The sequence below is a fragment of the Elgaria multicarinata genome, chromosome 3 (assembly GCF_023053635.1).
Source record: "Elgaria multicarinata webbii isolate HBS135686 ecotype San Diego chromosome 3, rElgMul1.1.pri, whole genome shotgun sequence".
In the NCBI taxonomy this organism is placed as follows: Eukaryota; Metazoa; Chordata; class Lepidosauria; order Squamata; family Anguidae; genus Elgaria; species Elgaria multicarinata.
The window spans coordinates 14,816,030-14,837,198 of record NC_086173.1 but is presented as its reverse complement, the minus strand read 5'-3'; the positions used below and the strand labels follow the sequence as shown (position 1 = coordinate 14,837,198).

Genomic DNA, 21,169 nt, shown 5'->3' with positions numbered 1-21,169 from the left:
TTATCTGCACAACTGTTGCTTATCATGTCATGTGGCAGGTGTGTATTATTTCCTGTGATTACAGAGTTGCGAGGCAAGAGTGGCAGAAACCCATCAGCATGAGAAATAATCTCATCCTGGAAAGCAGTTGGGCAGCTGCCGATCGTGCTATCCCTTGCTGGGGCAGAGTGATCAGGATGGGGGCATGCACTTCTCAGGACAGGGATATGCCATCCCTGGATGGGGTGCCGCCGATTGCAGGGTCCCACGTGTTCCCCACCCCGCAATCCATCTGAAGATCAGCTCAAGGGGATAGAAGGAGCTCCTTCTATCCCCTCAAGCCGATCCCCAAATGGATCGCAGGGCAGATGAAGGGCAAAGGACGTCTCCCGTGGCTAAACGTGTCATGTCAAAACACGGGAGAAATCCATCTGCCAATATCAGGGTGAGCAGGACAGATTCCTGCGCCTCCTGTCCCTATTTGCCATACGAGAAGGGCATGGGACGCACAAGTATCTCGCCTTCTGCTTGGCAGTGGCCGGAGTAATGCTTCTGTAGGAATATGTCCTGTGCATCACACCTGCAGGACAGGTCCTTGAGCTCACGCAGTGCCCCTGCTTCCCCGTCGAGGCCATGGCAACAGGGAAGGGGGCAGCACTGCTATAGCCTGACAGGGATGACGTTGCTCAGTGCTGATGCATCCTTTGCTGGCGGATGGATCTGGTGCCCTGACACCCGAGGAGACCATTCCGCAGCTCTTGCTTCTGCGGCGGGGGCAATGTGTGTTTGTCTGTGCGTGCCTGCCACAGAAGCAAGAGGCTGCGCAACTGTCTCCTTGCACGTCAGGGCACTAGATCCATCCGCCGGCAAAGGATACATCAGAGCCGAGCAACATCCTTTCATATGCCCCTCCACAGCAGGAACCAGCAGGCGCATTGCCTCCAATGACAGGGGACGCGATGCGTCTGCTGGAGCAATGGTGCATTGATTCCACCTCCTGTCATCCGTAAATAATCATCCATGGAGTGTCATCTGAACACATCCTCTGGGTGAGCACAGTACAGAAGTGGATCAATGTCCAAGAAAGGAGAGGCCTCTAGACTACGAATCCAGGGACATAACAAGCATTGGCTGCCCTGAGCCACAGAAATTTATGTAGACTACAGTCCCATGGCGTCACAGACCTTAATAGTACTTTAGGTTTTCACCATAAATATGCAAGGAGACAGAGTGGAACCACTCTGTGCCTTTTCTTCTGCATTAATATCCCACCTTCCTTCCATTGTGGAAACCAAGGTAGCTACATGGGATTCCCAGGTGGTGTCTCCTCCCAGTGCTAACTGGACCCAAACCTGCTTAGCTTCAGCAGGGTGGCTGCCTCATGTGCCTTCAGACCATGCCCTGTTTTCCTATAGAAAATAGGGGGCAATGGCCACTCTAGCTTTTGTCAGTTTCTATATGTTGGATCAACCAGTTGTCCCAGCCCAGAATGGAGCTGATTTCTCACTGGCGCTACCATTTTTGAGAAGTCACATGCAGAATTGTGTGAATGCACTCGCTTAGCTAGAAAGATTGCATGTTGGTCATGTTTGTAGAAGTCTTTACAGTATAAAAAGTGCAGCATGCAATAGCCCAACACCAGATGGATCAGGGGATTGCTAGCGGTGCATAATGCTCTGTGCTGGCTCCCTCTGTGCTTGGATATTTGCTCTGACCTCAGAGCCAGGTTACAGCATTTTACAGGCAAGTAATCAGAGTTCTTAACTGCTAATAAAATGAAATGCAATAGAAAAAGCCCATCCCTGGAATCAAAAAGCTGACCCATGTACACAATTCTGATACTTCTTTTGGAAGGTGCTCAAGCTTTGGACTTACGGTAGATTTTGGGGAGCTCCAGACCTGGGAGAGGCCCCTTGGGAGTGCCTTTCTGCATGCCCCCAGTGTTTGGACGTGGCACCCTTCTCTGCTAAACATAGAGATCATCCCGGGGGGGAAGAAACCACAGTATGCTCACATGGAGCAAGTCTTTGATCCAGGCCTCCCAGATCCAACTCTCTAGCCTCTGAACTGCACACTGATTCCTGTCTCAAAGGACTGGGCCTCTGTCTTGTCTCAAAGAACTGGGCCTCTGTCTTGCCTAGGCTCCTGCCGTGCTGTGCCAGGAATCCTGCTGTTCTGGTGTGTTGTCCCAGGAGCCAAGGTGCATTGTTTGAGAATGCTGGTTGACATGGGCGGGGGGCAGGGGGCGGGGCGAGAGGAAGCCAACTGGCAGCTGTGTGATAATCTTATGCAAACACGAGAGGCAATGCTCTTTTGCACACAGCAGCTGCTGACGTTGGCACCGGAGGTCACATAAGGGGCCTCGGCTTTGGTGATGGAGGCTGTGCTGAGGGTCTTCCTCCCTACTGGGCCCTTGTGGTCACCACGTTAGTGGTATCCAGACAGTACAAAGACTGCACGGGATTGAAAAGGAAGCCATTGACAGAGGAATGTGAGAGGTTGTACCTCTCCAATTGGCACAGGATGAGTAGTGTCAACACAGTGCAGACACTGACTCTGCAATGGCACTAGTAATAGCATCTGTCTGCAGGAGCGGGTCATCTCAGTATGTAGTGTCTACCATATATTGGAAAGGGCCAGTCTGCTCCAGAAGGGAGACTATAGGCCACAGATGAGTAACCCACGGCCTGCGTGTGGCCCCCAGCTGTTCTCCGTGAGACCCAAGGGACCCCCACTCACTTTCCCCCAGCTGTGTGGCAGACTGCTGTTTCTGCAGTGCTAATAGCAGCCGGGAGTTGCCATCTTGTTTGTGGAAGTCTTCAGTAGCAACTATAAAAAGTACGGTATACCTAACTCCTGCCTCCTGGTGGTTCAGGGAATTGCAATCTTGATCAGAGATTGCCCCACGGTGGGGGTTAGGGTGGCTAGGGGATGAGGCTTTAACATCGCCCCCCCTCCCCAGCAATCGCAAAACAGCCAAGATCATGGGTTCCAATCAGGATCGCTGGAGGAGAAGGCTGTGTGCATAAATGGACGTGTGTTTGCGTCAGTGGGTGTGCGTTTGTGTCAATGGATGTGTGTGTGCACATGCACAAGGTATCAATGTGTGTGTCTAGGTTTGGGGGAAAGTGTGTGTATAGGAGAGTGGGGGCAGGTGGGGGGGAATGTGTGCAGCCCCAGCTGTCCTGCTCCTCCCCTCTACCCCCCTCCCCCTGGCCCATCCATCCGTCCAGCTACCAATGGAGCCACCCCCCAAAAGTTGCCCACTCATATTCTCTCTATGATGTCTCTTCAAATAGGTGAAAGCACCAACTGTCTGTGGGGAAACAAGTGAGTCTGTGTGGGCAAAATTTCTCCGTCCTCTGCCCATTGCTATCATAGCTGCGCCCAGGAGAGCCTCTCTGTGACTGGGGGAGTTTTATGATGGTTGGGTTGGAGGGCACTTTTCATGGTTTGGTGCTGGCTGGGAGGGAGGCACAAGATTGCCGCAGAGCTGATGGTGATTGGCCGAGGTCAGTGGCTGGCAGATTTGAGGCAGGAGCTCGTAGATCTGCCTATTTCAGGAACCCGACCAAGGATTGTGACTGAGGCGCAGCAGGACCTGGGTGTTATTCTTGATCAGTCCCTAACTATGTCATCAGAGGTGGGGGCCGTGGTCCGGAGTTGCTTTTATCAACTCCATGTGCTCCGCCAAGTTCGCCCCTTTCTGTCAGAGGCTGATCTTACCACCACAGTCCAGGCCCTGGTTCTTTCCAGACTGGACTATTGCAACCTGTTGTATACAGGGCTTCCCTTGAAGCAAATCCAACGCCTACAGGCTGTACAAAATGCAGCAGCCAAGTTGGTCAAGGGGCTCCCGAAGTGGTCTTCTATCACTTTGGTGCTTCAAGAGCTCCATTGGCTGCCGGTGGCTGCTAGGGTGCGCTACAAGGTTTTGTTGACCATGTATAAAGCCCTGCATTGCTTGGGTCCTGGATACCTGAGCACTCACCTTTCTCCTGTGTCTCACCATTGGCATACATGCTCTCAGGAGCAGGGTGCCCTGATGGTCCCCCGCTACAAATTGGAATGTGCCAGGGCCAGGGCTTTTTAGTGGCTGGTCCCCGGTTATGGAACAACGTGCCACTGGAGAGTAGACAGGCTCCCACTTTCAATTGCTTCAAACGCCTTTGTAAGGCGTTTTTATTTTCATAAGAGTCTGGGGAGGGGGTGGTTTAAATTGGAGTTGAGGAATTTTAATGGTTTGAGGGTGAGGGTTTTAATGGAATTGTTTTATATGTTATTGTAAAGCGCCTCGATGCCAGAAATGGTGAGGCGGCGCTATAAAAATGCTTTAAATAAAATAATAAATAAATAATAATAAATAAATAATAAATAGTATCCCCTTTTCCCGTTACATCACAGATGCAAACCAGATTCCCACAAAACCACAGGGCTGAATCATGGACATGTAGAGGCTCACCTCCTTAGTGTATAGTGGTTTGGATTGTAGCATGACAACCAGTCAGGACTGGACAGAAATCTCCAGTTTAGTAAACCAGTTTGGGTCAGGACTTCTCTGTCCTGCCCTCCATCCCTTCCTCCATCTAAATTGGCTTTTCCCAACCTGCTCCTCCAGGTGTTTGGACTACAACTCCCATCATCCCTCTGGATTGGTTATACTAGCTGAGGCTGATGGGTGCTATAGTCTAAATTGATAACAAAAATAGTGAAGGGTGTGAACAATAAACAAGGTTTAATACACTAATAAAAGCAGATTGTAAAGAGCACTTATATTAACAGAATCAATAGTGAAATCACACAATTAAAATGGTACAAAAAAAGGTACACTGGCCATTGAGGAAGACTTCGTGTCGAAACACGTCTCGCCAAGCCAATCAAGTTTGCTGAGCACTTTTTTTTTACCATTTTCATAGAATCATAGAATAGCAGAGTTGGAAGGAGCCTACAAGGCCATCGAGTCCAACCCCCTGCTCAATGCAGGAATCCACCCTAAAGCATCTCTGACAGATGGCTGTCCAGCTGCTTCTTGAATGACTCTAGTGTGGGAGAGCCCACAACCTCCCTAGGTAACTAGTTCCATTGTTGTACTGCTCTAACAGTCAGGAAGTTTTTCCTGATGTCCAGCTGGAATCTGGCTTCCTTTAACTTGAGCCTGTTATTCCGTGTCCTGCACTCTGGGAGGATCGAGAAGAGATCCTGGCCCTCCTCTGTGTGACAACCTTTTAAGTATTTGAAGAGTGCTATCATGTCTCCCTTCAATCTTATCTTCTCCAGGCTAAACATGCCCAGTTCTTTCAGTCTCTCTTCATAGGACTTTGTTTCCAGACCCCTGATCATCCTGGTTGCCCTCCTCTGAACACGCATGCTCCAGCTTGTCTGCGTCCTTCTTGAATTGTGGAGCCCAGAACTGGACGCAATACTCTAGATGAGGCCTAACCAGGGCCGAATAGAGAGGAACCAGTACCTCACGTGATTTGGAAGCTATACTTCTATTAATGCAGCCCAAAATAGCATTTGCCTTTCTTGCAGCCATATTGCACTGTTGGCTCCTATTCAGCTTGCGATCTACAACAATTCCAAGATCCTTCTCGTTTGTAGTATTGCTGAGCCAAGTATCCCCCATCTTGTAGTTGTGCATTTGGTTTCTATTTCCTAAATGTAGAACTTGGCATTTATGTGTGATTAATTGTGTGATTTCACTATTGATTCTGTTAATATAATACAATCTGCTTTTATTAGTGTATTAAACCTTGTTTATTGTTCACACCCTTAACTTTTTTGTTATCAATTGTATTGTTTTTCGGTTAAGGTTAGCACTTTTTTGTTGTGCCTGCTATAGTCGAAAAACATCTGGAGGGCACAGCTGATTTAAGTCTTCCTTCACAGAGCAGTGTTCTGACTCTGACCCCTTGGTGGTACATCATAAACAAATACCTGCCTTCATCCTGCCACCCTCTTTCCTCCCTTTTTAAAGCTCCATTAAGCTTTCCGCCTCTTTAGATTTTAATTACGGTCAAATGCCAACCCTTACGCACATCAGGACCATCATGGAAATTCTCCCTTGAGCTTATTATCAGCCTGACATGAGACATATGTCAGAGCCCTGCAAAGTAAGCACTGGTTTCCACAGTAACAGCAACCCTCTGAGCTCCAGGAAGGCAGGTGTCCAGGAGAACCACGGAGGACTCCTTTCTCCAAGGCTGGGCAGAAGAGCGTGAGCTGCCATTGCAGGACCTTCCTGCACTCATGCTTTAATTCATCTCTATCTCACCTGGTCAACACTATATAGTCCAGTGTGCAGCATTATGAGTATGTTGATTATTTGAGTCATATAGTGCTCAAAATGATACAATAATAAACACCGTTGCATTTATAATACAGATGTCACTAAATGGGGTTTAGGAGCTCCTGAGGAGTAAGAGGAAACTGGGTGTATATTGCATCTTTCAGCCTTAGACCAGTCTGGAAAGTGTGTGGCTGTATCATATAAACAGAAGCTGGACTAGGGGTGATGCTGGCTGGCTGGCTGGCTGGCTGGCTGGCAGAGTGGTAGAAGGGCAACCTGAGGGCCAATCTGGGAGATTTTGCTGCCACTGGTCAGATGAACCTTTGGTCTGAGTTGGGCTCATTTGATTCCTTACAGTGGGTGGAGGCAGGATGTTGAGAAGGCTGCTGCCTGGGGACTTCGGCTTAAAAGGGAAGTGTCCTTATTGACCAGTGTCCCTTTTTTTCTCTAAGGACACAGCTGGCCAAGAGCGATACCGGACGATAACCACGGCCTATTACAGGGGAGCAATGGGGTTCTTACTCATGTATGACATTTCCAATCAGGAGTCTTTCAACGCTGTACAAGACTGGTAAGGAATGCCGCACAGAATCCTGGGACTGGGATGATGACTTCTCATTTGCCGGGGAATGGGTTTTCCATCTGGGTACCTGTGAAGAAGAACTTGGGTTGTGCCTAAATGGCGTTGCGATAGAGACTGCCTGAGATGCCTTCTCTCAAGACTGCCCACACCTATCTTCTCCAACCTGGCACTCTCCAGATGTTTTGGGAGACAACTCCCAGCATTCCTGACCCTTGGCCATGCTGGTGAGAGCTGCCGTCTCTCTACCTGCCTCCTCTCTTCTTCTCCCTCTCCACCACCACTGTTTGCCTACCACCACATCTACCTCGTCCTCCTCCTCTTCTGGATTTCCTGCTGCTGCTTCTGGGTCCTCCTCCTTTTCCAGATATCCTCCCACCTCCCCCAGAGGAAGCAGGAAGTTGGCAGACTGGGAGATAAATCTGCCAACTTCCTGCTTCTTGGCTGCTGTGGTGAGTGCAGAAGTAGGGAGAAGCAACGAAGGCAAAGGCAGCATTGGTGGGTGTGGGCAGGGGGTGGGGTGTGTGATGGAAGAGGTCTGGCAGGCACCCCTAGACACCATGTTGCTGACCCCCAGAGCAGGCAATACTGGGCTAGATGGAGTAGTAGACTACCCTGCTTCAGTGCTACAACTCCGAGGTTCCTCCTGCTGTTCCTCTTTTTGTCTGAAGCACCTCAGTGTGGGTGGCCTCTTTAGGGAAATTAGCCACTGAGTGCTCTTTATGAGTCTGCTGGGACAAATTTACATGGGGATTTTGTTGAGGCCTGAACAAGTTGATCTGCTGCACCTGGACCAACCCTTGCGCTTAGCTAATGCACCAAGCAGACCATGGGAATTTTGAGGGTGGACTGCAGGTTAACTGTTGCAGCATCCTCCACCACCCAACACAGAAGTTTGCTTCTCACACTTCTGGCTTAATGCTAAAACTTCACATCAGTGGAGCAGAAGATGCTTGCTCGGACCTACCAAGGAGGAGCCACAACCTCGTTCAAAATTACATTGCATTGACAAAGATCGTTTAAGCCATTGAATGCTTTGCCGCAAGTCTATTTCAGGTTAGTTTCACTTCTAAAGCCTGTCTTGTGAAAAGCCAGGTGTCCATCCTTCTGAATGGATGTGCATGTGCCCCCCCCCCGGCTTTTTTGTGCCATCCCCCAATTGCATCACCAACCCACTGCAAGGGAAAAATGTGCAAAAAAAATATTGAAGGATGAAGTAGCAGTTTATTGTTGGGATTTGGTGATGTTGCAGCAAGGAAAGAAAGGAAAGGAGCCTCTTGTGCAAGCACTGAGTCATTACTGACTCTTGGAGGGACGCCAGCTTTCGCTGACATTTTCTTGGCAGGCCTTATAGTGGGGTGGTTTGCTGTTGCCTTCCCCGGCCGTGATTATCTTTCCCCCAGCTAACTGGGTACTCATTTTACTGACCTCTGGAGGATGGAAGCCTTGTAGCGGGGTGGTTTGCTGTTGCCTTCCCCGGCCATGATTACCTTTCCCCCAGCTAACTGGGTACTCATTTTACCGACCTCTGGAGGATGGAAGGCTGAGTCGACCCGAGCCGGCTGCCTAAAACCAGCTTCCGCTGGGATCGAACCCTCACGCCGTGGGGAGAGTTTCAGCTGCAGAAACTGCTGTTTTACCGCTCTGCGCCACACGAGGCTCTGATGTTGCAGCAAACAGGAGCTATTTTGAAGCAGAATAAGCCCCTTGCTGCTGCCGCCCTACCAAATGGCAAACTGCTGCTTTGTGGTTTTAAAAAGGCTGCTATTTTGTAGCTTTTTTTCTTGCTCTTCCTGCCACGCTGCCAAATTTTGGTAGGATCCAAGCAGGGGAATGCAGCCCCCTGCCCACCCCTAATCTAAATGGCTAAGAAAACCATTACATATCTCCTAGAATTAAAAAGTGGCATCTGCTTGATGGGAAAAGACCCAGATCGGAGGGCGGGGAGTCTGGTCTATGAAAGCTTAACTACACACTAAAGGCTAAACCGGCTAGCCTTTAAGATGCTGCAAGGCTATTGGTTATTTTGGTTGCAATAAATTAACCTGGTTATATACACCACCACCCCTGACTAAATTTCTGATTTAGTCAGAAATTGCCTGTTTTACATCATCCATTCTAAACTGAGCAGGTTGTGGCGAAGGATCAATCAATCTCCTCAGTCCCTCATTCCAGTTCAACATGACCCCCCGTCTTGATGGCCTCAAGTCTGCGCCCCAAGCTCCCAAATTGGCACTCCTTCCCTGCATCTGCATGGGAAGGAGCGCCAGTTCAGAGTTGCTGCTGCTGCTGCTGGCAAAACCAAGGAGAGGGGAGGAATGGGGCAGCCGTCTCTCTTCCCTCTGAGCTCGCTCTGGCTGCCCTGTTCCTCTCCCCCCCCCCCCGGATTTTTTATTTTTAATCTTTAGATATGAAGGTTCGCATCTGCAGATTAAAAAATAAAATGCGGGGGGAGAGGAACAGGGCAGCCAGAGCAAGCTCAGAGGGAAGAGAGACGGCTGCCCCATTCCTCCTCCCTCCCTGGTGCTTGTCCCAGCAGTGGCAGCCTCCCAGCTGCCCTTTTCCTCTCCTCCCACCCCCTATTTCTTTAAAATGTATTTATTTATTTACAGTATGGAGCCCAGAGCTCCCTGTCCCCACCCCCTTCCAACACCCCCTTTAAATTTTATTTTATTTTTCTTAAAAAGGCTCCACAAAGGCGCGGAGCCTGGCTACAAGCTAAAATAGTCTGAGTAAGTACTTGACTTTTTTAGCGCAGAGCTTTGGGGCTTTGCCCTGGATCCCTTGGAGTAGTGGCTGCATCATGTATATCACCTGCCGCCACTCCAAAGCTACCCTGGAGTAAAGCGTCTGTGTAGACGAGCCCCAGTTTTCACCTAAGACCTCATCTAATCCTATTGAGGTGGTGGATTCCGGCTACCCTAGTTTGGCAAGGTCACATCTGTCTAGTGTTCCTTTTCTGTCCCTTAGGGACAGTGGCAATAGCAAGATGCCAACCACACACTCCTTGACTTAGTCCCTTGTCAGGCACAGTGTGACTTGATGGGATCAGCATGGACCCATCTTGTAACTGTGCATTTGGTTTCTATTTCCCAAGTTCTACATTTAGGAAATAGAAACCAAATGCACAGTTACAAGATGGGGGATACTTGGCTCAGCAATACTACAATCGAGAAGGATCTTGGAATTGTTGTAGATCGCAAGCTGAATATGAGCCAACCGTGCGATATGGCTGCAAGAAAGGCAAATGCTATTTTGGGCTGCATTAATAGAAGTATAGCTTCCAAATCACGTGAGGTACTGGTTCCTCTCTATTCGGCCCTGGTTAGGCCTCATCTAGAGTATTGCGTCCAGTTCTGGGCTCCACAATTCAAGAAGGACGCAGACAAGCTGGAGCGTGTTCAGAGGAGGGCAACCAGGATGATCAGGGGTCTGGAAACAAAGCCCAATGAAGAGAGACTGAAAGAACTGGGCATGTTTAGCCTGGAGAAGAGAAGATTGAAGGGAGACATGATAGCACTCTTCAAATACTTAAAAGGTTGTCACACAGAGGAGGGCCAGGATCTCTTCTCGATCCTCCCAGAGTGCAGGACACGGAATAACGGGCTTAAGTTAAAAGAAGCCAGATTCTAGCTGGACATCAGGAAAAACTTCCCGTCTATTAGAGCAGTACGACAATGGAACCAGTTACCTAGGGAGGTTGTGGGCTCTCCCACACTAGAGTCATTCAAGGGGCAGCTGGGCAACCATCTGTCAGGGATGCTTTAGGGTGGATTCCTGCATTGAGCAGGGGGTTGGACTCGATGGCCTTGTAGGCCCCTTCCAACTCTGCTATTCTATGATTCTTTTTTTAAAATAGTTTTTATTCTTTTCAAAACTTAAACATACATCAATACAATAACAGAAAAACCAACATAATACATAAATATTGAATAACCTTAATAACATTTTCTAATTTAATGTGTTAATATAATCATACTTAACATAAAAGTACTTAAGCCACCTGGCGCCTACACGGTACTGCTTTCGTCGCCAGCTGAAGACCTTTTTATTCTCTCAGTATTTTAACACTTAATTTTAACTTAAATTTAAATTTTACTTTTCTAACTCTGTATTTTAATCTTATATCAATTTTGTTGGGTGGTTTTATCCTGGTTGTGCTTTTTATACTGTATTTTGTAATTGTGCTTTTAACATGTTGGTTGTTTTATTATGGTTTTAACTTTTGTGAACCGCCCAGAGAGCTTCGGCTATTGGGCGGTATAAAAATGTAATAAATAAATAAATAAATGTGCACCCCCACCCACCCCGGGATCTATTCCTCTATCCAGAATCTCATTGTTTCTTCTGGAGGTGGTTTCCACTCCCCTTAGATAGAACATATTCTAAGAACTGTTTCCATATTCCCTCAAAATCATTTGATTTTGTTATTCCTCTTCTTACTTTTATATTACATGTTAATTTATCATTAATGGCAATATCCTATATCTCTTTATACCAATCTTCAATATGGTAATCTCCTTGAACCTTCCAGTTCCTAGATATCATTAACCTTGCTGCCGTCAGCAAATTCGTTATCAATTCTTTTGTCTCTTTATTACAGTTTAATTCTCCATATAATGATAACAATGCCACTATAGGTGTCTCTTCAATCTCCATTCCTACAATTTCTTTTATCTCATTAAACACCATTTCCCACAGTTTTTGAACAAATTCACATTCCCACCACATATGTAAGTACATTCCTTTTTTTTAACACCCTCTCCAACAATTTGCTGAGTTCATCTTATTTATTTTATTTAATCTCACCGGGGTTAGATACCACCTCCATGTAATCTTATAATAATTTTCTTTTATCCTCACAGACATATTTCTCAGCACTCTTTGTTTCCATATTCCTTCCCAGCTCTGTTGCCCTATTTGTACCTTCAAATCAGTTTCCCAGACCATCTTACCCATACTTTCTATCTCCCCCTTTCCAACTAGTATTCTATATATTTCACTCGTTAACCCTTTTATCATTTTATTTTCCCCTTTCTCAATTTCATTTTTTAAAATCAGCTCCTCAAATTTCGTTATTACTCTACACTCTCCGTTATCCTTTAACCATTTCTTCGTCCATTGTTCTAATTGAAAATAATTTAAACATGATAAATTTTTCTCCTTTAGTACCTCTTCTAATTCTTCTCGAGTATTCATCTTTCTTAACCAATCTTTAAGCTTCATTATATTCCTCTCTATTAAAATTTTCCCCAGCTTATCTTTTAAATTTCCTGGAAAATTCCGTAACATTATCACTGGTGTTATTGGGGAAATACTTGGAATACCTTTTTATATACATGCCATATTTCCCAGTGATTTTTTAAGAGGGGGTTCTCTATTTCTTCCCCCCATTTTTTATTATATTCTCTAAAAAATTTTTTTCTAGTTTCCATTCTTTATCTTCTCTTTTTCTATCCTCCAACCAACTTAAATCTCCTAATCCTATCATACTTTCTACTATGTGTCTTAGCCTATTAGCTACGTAATATAATTTTATGTTTGGGAGTCCTAACCCTCCTTTTTTTTTTTTTTTTTTTTGCATTATATACCACCTTTTTTATTTATTCTCGCTTTCCTATCGCCATTACAAAAATTATTTAAAATATTTTGTCAACTTTTTAACTCTTTTTCCAATATTCTTATAGGTAACATTCTAAATACAAAATTTACCTTTGGTAAAATCCTCATTTTTACTAAAGCTATTCTTCCAAACCAAGATAAATTTAACCTTTTATATTTTTCTAATTTATCCATAACTTCTTTTTTCAAATTTTCTTTTTCTAAATCCTCTAAATTCTTCTAAATTCTTATTTTCTAATTCTTTCTTTTTTGCTTGTAATTCTATCAGGATTTGTTTATTTCTACTTTGCAAATACTCTCTTTCAAGTTTCTTAATTCCATCCTCTAAATTTTTCTGTATTTCCTCTCGTTGCCTCTTTAAATTACACGTTTCTCTAATACAACTCCCCCTAGCCACAGCCTTCATTGTATCTCACAATACTGATGGTGAACATTCCCCATTCTCATTAATTTCCCATATTTCCAACAATTCTTTCCGCATTTTATCTACCACATTATCATATTTCAATATTCTAGTATTTAACTTCCATCTATTCGCTTCCCTATAATCTCTTTTTACTTTAATATCTAAGCTTACCAGGGCATGGTCAGTTATTTTAATTACCCCTAATCGTGTGTTACAGACCTTTGTTGCTAAATCTTTTGAGACAAAAATATAATCTATCCTGGAGAAAGTTTTGTGGAATGAAGAATAATAAGTATATCCCAGTTCCCCCGTTCTTGTTAATTGCCATGTATCAATATAGTCCTTTTCTTTTATCATTTTATTTAAAATTGTAATATTATTTCTCCTTTCAGAAATGGTAGGGTTAGACCTGTCTACCCTATTATCCATAACCATATTAAAATCTCCAGCCAATATAACACATCCTTTTTTAAATTCCTCTATTTCCCTAAATAATTCTTTATAAAACTCTTTGTCTCTCATTAGGGGCATAGATATTAATTAAAGTATAATAATTACCTTCCAGTTGCCCTTGTATCATAATCTATCTCCCTTTTCCATCTTTTTTTACTCTTTAATACATTAAATCCACTTTTCTTCGAGATAATTATAGCCACCCCATTTTTTTTTAGGTCCCCAAGGACTTTTCATACCACACTGACCACTTTAGACGTAGCTCATTTGCACCTTCTTTAGCTTGATGTGTTTCCTGTAGAAAGATAAAATCGGCCCCTTCTTTATTTAATAATTGTTCAATTCTCTTCCTTTTAACAACTGCCCCCAAACCTTTAACATTGCGTGTTGAGATTCGTATCTTCTTATCCATAATATTTTTGCTTAATTTTTTGTAGATCCCTTGTGCACACTCTCATTATTAACAAAATTAAAAAAATAAACTTATAACAACTAACAAATACACTTTTCATTCCCACCCCTCCCCTTCTTACTCTTAATCCCCCTCCCTCCCCTCCCCTCTCCCTCCCTATTTCCCCCCTTTATTACTCCATTGGTAAAACACCCCGGTCATGGCTATCAACCTTTAAGGGGGGGGGGAGATGGAACCCACAGTCCCGAAGCGGCAAGCCTCTTACTCATTAATTATTCTTATTATCTCCTTCCCCCCTTTTTTATTTTAGTAAACCTTTAGATCCCGCTTGGGCCAGGACGTTCTCCCTCTCCTCCTTCCGGCTGGGTTGATAGTTCTTCATCTAGCTCTAGATTTCTCAGCAGCGCCATTCCCTGTTCCAACGATGCTACTCTGTGCTGTCTTCCATCTCACATAAATCTCAGGAACACCAGATAACCCCATGAATAAGCAATCCCCTCCCGCTTAAGCTTTGCTATGATAGGTCTTACGCTTCTTCTCCATTCAATAGTTTGCTGACAAATATCATTGTAGGTTTGAACTGGCGTTTCTTGAAACTTCAACGTAGATATTGACCTTAATTTTTTCATGAAATGCTCCTTCTTATAATAATTTCGAAATCTGACCAAGATATCTCTGGGCATAGCCCTTGATCTGTTTCCAGCCACTCTGTGAATTCTCTCAATATCCTGCTGTGTTAAATCCATATCTGCAGCCAGCTCCTTAAACCATCCCAAAATACTCATTCTCAAGTTTTCTCCTTGCATTTCTGGGAATTTTTTTATCCAAAGATTTGCTCGTCTTGATTGATCTTCCAAATGAATCAGCCTTAATTCATATTGGTCAAATTTGATATTATGCTGAGTTATTTGTTTTTGATTCAGAGCCACTTGATTTGATATTTGCTTAAGTTCTGTTTTAGTCTCTACTAAATCCTTCTCAACTTTTGCTACTGAGGTTTGGACCTTTTGTATATTTTTAATAACATCTTCTTTAATTGATCTCATTTCCTGAAGCAATGCTTCATTTTTACTTTTAATAAATTCCATCATCTTAGTATGAGATTCATCAAATGTTAATTTTGGCTCAGTGCCAGCTTTGGCCGCCATCTTGTCGCTGTGCAGAAGATTTGTTATCGAGCCATTTGAATCTTGCATACTCCCACTATCTTCCCCTTCTTCGTCTTTAGTTAGTCTAGCTGCAGATTTATCAGAGGGATGAGTTTGTGTCCTGGTCCAAACTGTTTTTTTTATTTTTATTATTTTTATTTTTTGGCATCTAGCCTCTCGTCGCTCTTTCACAGTTCACTAGGTGGAAGTCAGTCGCATCAACACCCCACAGACTTTCGCGACCCTTCCTTTGCCTCAGTAAATTATTTTAGAGCGACTAATTTGTTCCTCTTAGATAAAGATTGATTTACTTCTTAATGCCTCTGCATTCGTTCAAAGCTGTTCATTATTGTTCCGAGAAACTCCCCTTATGGAGTAGCTGAAAGCTGTTGAAAATGAAAGTGGATCTTATAAATCATTTCACAGCTCTCCGGGGGACGTTTCTACTTTTTCCAAATGCACAAAGATTTCGTAGGTCTTTTTGTAAAGTTTTACTCACATATTATGCCGATCAAGTGGAGATAAATGCGCTTTTAGGCTTCCTTATCAGGAGCTGAGAAAAAGCTTACTGCTTCATTGAACTGTCAGGCTCCGCCCCCCCATTCTTTGATTCTATGACTGCAGCAGAGATCAGAACTGCTGAGAGCATCCTTTCTGAACAAGCTCTGCATGTAGACGCCATGCGAGTAGCTCATACAGATCTAGTTCATATTTGTACAGGGGCTGAGGGAAACCCCCTCCCCACAAAGTACTGGGGGTGGGAGGGAAGCCACAAATTAAAGCAACTTTTCGTTTTTCAAAAGCTGGAGATTATGGCCATGCTAGATGAATTGCTGGACCTTGAGCGTTTCCTCTGCTCTGTGGTGGGCACAGGAATTGCACCTTCCTTTGAACCCCATCCTCTTTAGTGCAGCTCCCCATTAAATTGCAGCTCCTGAAGCAACGCACTGAGCACGTCTACATTCAGAAAAAAAAAAAAAACCCTCATCCTTACCAGGAATTGGATCGTTTCATGTTTGCTACAGGCTCCTTCAGACAGTGACCGACAGCGACCACGAGATTTTGAATTGAAAAGGGAATGCCGTTGCAGCCTATTCTTTTAAATGAAACAGTGCCATCTAGCAGTGGAATAAATCCCACCATGGATTCTCTCTGTATTTTTAAGTCACAGGATTACTGGTGGGGATGCCCTGACGATGCCATGTAATCGACCTGCAAACTCCTGGGAGTGGCTGGTCACAAGCGTGCTATAAATCGCTCATTTAAAAATCGCTCATTTAAAGAAGCCCACCCACCATTGTGGCAAATGAAGGTTGACACTGGTGCTGATTTGTGATTTTAGAGCTGGGTGGCTGGGAGCTATAAGATCCAATAGCACCTCTTTTCCAGTTTCCTTCTCCGTCCCTCCCTTAGGGCAACTCAGATCAAGACTTACTCCTGGGACAATGCTCAAGTGATCCTAGTTGGGAACAAGTGCGACCTGGAGGATGACCGAGTGATACCCACGGAGGACAGCAAGAGGCTGGCTGATGAACTAGGTTTGTTCCCTCAACCTCCTATTCACACAGCTCCAGATTAGACTCCTGCTTCACTCTCCAACACCGCCCCCCCATCTCCATTGCACCCACCCCCATCCCTGCAAAGCAACGCTGTGCTTCTCCTTCTCTTTGGCCCTCCATGGTTTTTCTTGATTCTTTCTCCCTCCAGGGTTTGAATTCTTTGAGGCTAGCGCGAAGGACAACATCAACGTCAAACAGGTCTTTGAGCGCTTGGTGGATATCATCTGCGAGAAGATGAATGAGAGCCTGGATGCTAGCCCTGGCATGAGCAGCTCCAACCACAAGAATACGGCGCTGGACGAGACCCCACCTACGCAGTCCAGCGGTTGCTCTTGCTAGATAGGACTTGGCCCACCCCTTGGACCCTGCGGTGCCTCATTGCCGTACGTAATCCGGGAGGAAGGCACATCAGTGGCACATCACTCCACCTGACTGTTCGTTGGCTGATCCGCCCCATTTGCCTCTGGCTATGGCTGTTTTGCCTCTGACGGCATGTGCCAGTTGCCTGGTGCCCCCTTCCTTTCCCCTGTAGCATGACTGGCCTTTTATAGCAGAAGAGCATGACCACTTTTACACACATCTGCTCACACTCACACTCCAACACGCTGCCTGTCTTTGCAACCTAGGAAATTTGGACCCAGCTCTGGGCCAATGGAGAACTTTTCCTAACTTCTTTTTAAGGCTCCAGTGAAACTGTGACCCTTTGCAGCACCAACTTTCTGGCTTTGTTGCTGGACGGCCCAGCGATTAGAGGGCTGGTTCTCTTTTTTGCAAACAAAAGCCTTCAGTGAGCTTTTCCGCTATTTAAAAATAAATAAATCCAGTTTGATGATGGGTATCCTCATTCTCTAAGCCTTTAAGGAAAGGAGTGTGTGAGTGTGTGTGTGTGTGAGAGAGAAATGCAACTGAAGGACTGTGACAGTGGGCTGATGGAGACGCCTGTCCTTTTCCAGGTTGTTTACTGTGAGATGGGTGCTGCTTAGTCAGAAAGCACTGATTTCTCTCTGCAAGGGATGAGATGCAAGGGTTATGGGAGACAACTGGGCCTTGCGCTTTTCCCCTGCCTCTTCCCAAATTGATAAGCAACAGGCCTCCCAAGCTCTTGCTGTTGTCCCAAGTTAAGAGTGATGTTTCTAGAAAATACTTCCTCTTATATTTCTAAGGAGTGTCTCAAACACAGAGCCAGCTTAAATGACCCACTCTGTTAGCTTCAAGGGGGTTGGTTCGTGCACCAGCCTGAACGCCCCCTTTGAAATCTTGGCTGGGCATGAAGTTTAACCAAAGGGGCATGTTCAGCTTGCAGTACTGGTCCTACTCTGGGTTCAAGGTCAGGGATGAACTTGGCTGAGACCCCTGGGTCTTCCCCACCTCCAGCCCTGTTTCCACTACTTGCCTGTGTCCCTCTGGGGAGATTTCAGTGGGTGGTTTACTGTGGTGGAGGCGAGCAGACCAATGCTTGGGACATCAGTTCTGCCACATAGCAGTGGCTTTGACCAGGAGTCAACTAAGAGCGGGAGTTACCAACCCCGCGATTCTTGTTTCAGGCTGTTTTTGAGAATTTACTAATTGCAATCTCAGAGACTGTGTTTATTCATGCTAGCTCCAAGAAGGGGAAGCTGTAAGCTCTTTGCAGACTTCACCTGGATTTGCCATTTTTCAGACTTCCTTCATACGTACTTGTGCAGTGCAGCTGCCACTTCAAGGCTGGGAAATGTCAAGTTATGCTATGGTTGACTAGCATGTCGTGATGGGCAAGCTTCCTCCAGATCAAATTGGATTGGCTCAGAAATAAACTGAGTGATTTCCAGCAAAATTGGAAAACAGCCTGTCTTATTTTTGAGCCAATCTGGATTTGGATTGAATCCACTTCTTGAGACTCCAAGCCCCTTCATCCATGCATTCCCACAAGTCTCTCTTTTACCTATCAATCCTCCAAACTATTTCATGCCATACTACCTACCTGGTGGTTGCTGATGCTCCAGTAGTGATTAATTCTTGTGATGGGCTCAGAGAGCTTTCACTATTAGGTGGTATAGAAAATATATAATAAATAAACTAAAAAGTAAGCAGGTGGAAGTACTGCAGGGAGATTTCTGCCCACTCCCAACACTTGGGAAATGAAGTTTTCCCAAGAGCTACTACAATATCTGAGAGGCACTGTCTCAGACTTGGCCTTGACTTAGACTGGGTAACACTGGTTTAGGATGGTCAGGATTTAGGCAACAAGACAAAAACCAAAAAAATCTTAGAACACATAGCTATTTTAGAACTTGCCCTGTGATCTTCATAAGACAAGTGCCATTCATATTTGATTGCCCATTTATCATAGAATCATAGAATAGTAGAGTTGGAAGGGGCTTATAAGGCCATCGAGTCCAACCCCCTGCTCAGTGCAGGAATCCACCCTAAAGCATCCCTGACAGATGGTTGTCCAGCTACCTCTTCTATGCGTAGAGGCATTATGAGTAGATGTTTAGGTTTCCAGGATCTGGAACGTCACTTAATCTCAAATACCAAACTGCTATGGTCCTTTATTGAACAGAGACCCCGGGATCATCGTGGCACCAAATTCTGTGAGCAGGTGAAAATCAGCTGAATTAAACCACTTTCTTTTGAGCTCTCCCTGCTCTACTGACAGCTCCCTTAAGTTCCTGGTTCCGGAGAAGCAAGGTAGTCTGCTGTGTTAAATCAATCCACATCCCATATAGTCCAAGTAGATTCTGCATATTACCTGGCCAGGGATGGGGTGGGGCCCCCAGAAGCCTCATGCCCAGCATCTATGCAAATAAAGGCCCTTGGAGTGATAAAGTTCTCACAGAAGGTGAGTTTCTGTTTCTACTGGGGATAGAAAAGGCTTTTGAGGAAGGCATATTTCTAGAACAAGACAGATCAAATGGCTGTAAAAAAAGAACAACCAATAAACATGAGAACAGCTATACAGAGAAAGACCAAAAACTTTATTCCTTTAAAGGAATCTCTTATGAAATATGACTCATAGAATGAATTTCATGTCTTAATTTATGTTTAGCTTCACAGCTGTAGAGTTTATGGGTGAAATTGAATGACACATGAGTAGACTTCCACTTGTGTGATGGGACTCTCCCCGTTTCTCCTCCCTTTGCGTTTCCCCAAAATCTGCTCAAGAGGGTCCCTCAAGAATTAATGGCTACAGATTGACACAACAACAACAACAAAGTATAGATTGGAAATTAGAGGAACACTCTTACTATTGCAGTTGTAAGTTTCTGGAATAGTCTCCCTAGAAACAGTTGGAGTAGAGAGCAGATATGTTACTGAAGAAGCTCTTGTGGTTTCCATCCTGGTGCAGCAGTTGTGCAATGGAGTTAGGAAAAATGGCCATGAGAAAAGTTGGTCTAGATGATGGCTGAAAATGCAGCCATTCATTCTTTTGTGTTCTTACTTCTGATCGGATCACCCTTGCTAAGGTCACTACTGGTTATTAGCTCCTGCTTCCCCTGCTCTTAGATTGGTCTTTACCTCCGCGGAGAAAACAGAAGCAGATGGTTTGGGTCCACAGCACTGGCAGCAATCCCAAATTTGGATTTTGTGTATTGTGTTCTAGACTTCAACTCCCATTCGCCCTAGCCATCATGGCTTATAGTTAGGAATGCTGGGAGTTGTCGTCCAAAACATCTGGAGGGCATCTGGTTGGGGAAGGCTGCCTTAAAGTGTGTGGTGGAGAAGAGGAATTGAGCACTTGCACCTCTATCATGCAGAAGCATTTCCAAACTGGGGTTTAAGGAACTTTGAAACCTAGGGGATGTTTCCCCCCCCCAATTCATGCTATTTCCTGAACCCATTGTGCCAAACTTGAATTTGTGGAGTATCATCTTGGTTCATGAATTCATTCTTGGTTATTCAGGGGCAGAAACCAGTGGAAAACTAGAAAAAGCTAGTTGAGATAGAAAACAAAATCTTTCAAGCCCTGTCTGTTTCAACATAACAGTTGTGTTATGGCAAAGCAATCTTGCGAATTCTCCGATGTGTCAAGATCACACCTTGTCACGTTTTGGAAAACGTTTTGAAAAAACAGGCTGAGTCAGGCAAGCTTGATCTAGGCATGTACTGGAACACTGACCATGCCAAGGACAATACACTGCCAAAAATCACTCCCAAAGCCGCTCATGTTGACACCATATTAACAAAACGGTTGTGTACGGTCTGCAGACTCAGAGCCTGGTTGCCTTGGCTAAAGGATGCTTTGTATTTATCGATTGAATGAATGATTGTTTTAGTCACTGCTTGTTCACTGTTCTGTGACTTTTTCATTGGTCCTAATAAAGGTATTGCCCAACCATGGAGTTTGGAGAGGACTGTGGGGTTTTTTTACATTAAAAGATACTGAAAATTACTTACAAGTATGAATACTGGATCATTAAAGCCTATAGTTCAGAAATATATCATCGTTAGTAACATTAATAATCAAAGAACTCATAACAGCACCAATAAAAGCTATTAACAAGCAGGCATAAAACCAATTTCTGTTAACCATCTGTTTCTCGAGAAAGCCTTCAGATCAGTGGAAACTGTAGAGAAAGGTTCCCCCCTCAAATCTCCTCGGGGAACTCTGAAGTCTGGGCACCACGACAGCAAGCATCGTACAGTGGTGCTCCTAGTGCTGTAACACAGACGACCCCCTCCAGAAGTTTTTGGCTTCAACACCCATCAGCCCCAGCCAGCAGGTCCATAGGTCAGGAATG

At 44.9% G+C, this 21,169-nt stretch overlaps 1 protein-coding gene across 1 annotated transcript in view; it reads left to right on the top strand.

Moving 5' to 3' along the window:
• RAB3D (RAB3D, member RAS oncogene family) overlaps positions 1 to 17,277 on the top strand; it is a 52,478-nt gene extending 35,201 nt beyond the window's left edge. The window contains exons 3-5 of the mRNA XM_063119334.1: positions 6,721 to 6,839; positions 16,303 to 16,427; positions 16,597 to 17,277. Coding sequence (XP_062975404.1) covers positions 6,721 to 6,839; positions 16,303 to 16,427; positions 16,597 to 16,787 — 435 coding nt within the window. The 3' untranslated portion in view covers positions 16,788 to 17,277. The remainder of the gene's footprint in view (positions 1 to 6,720; positions 6,840 to 16,302; positions 16,428 to 16,596) is intronic.
• Positions 17,278 to 21,169: the final 3,892 nt, after the last annotated feature.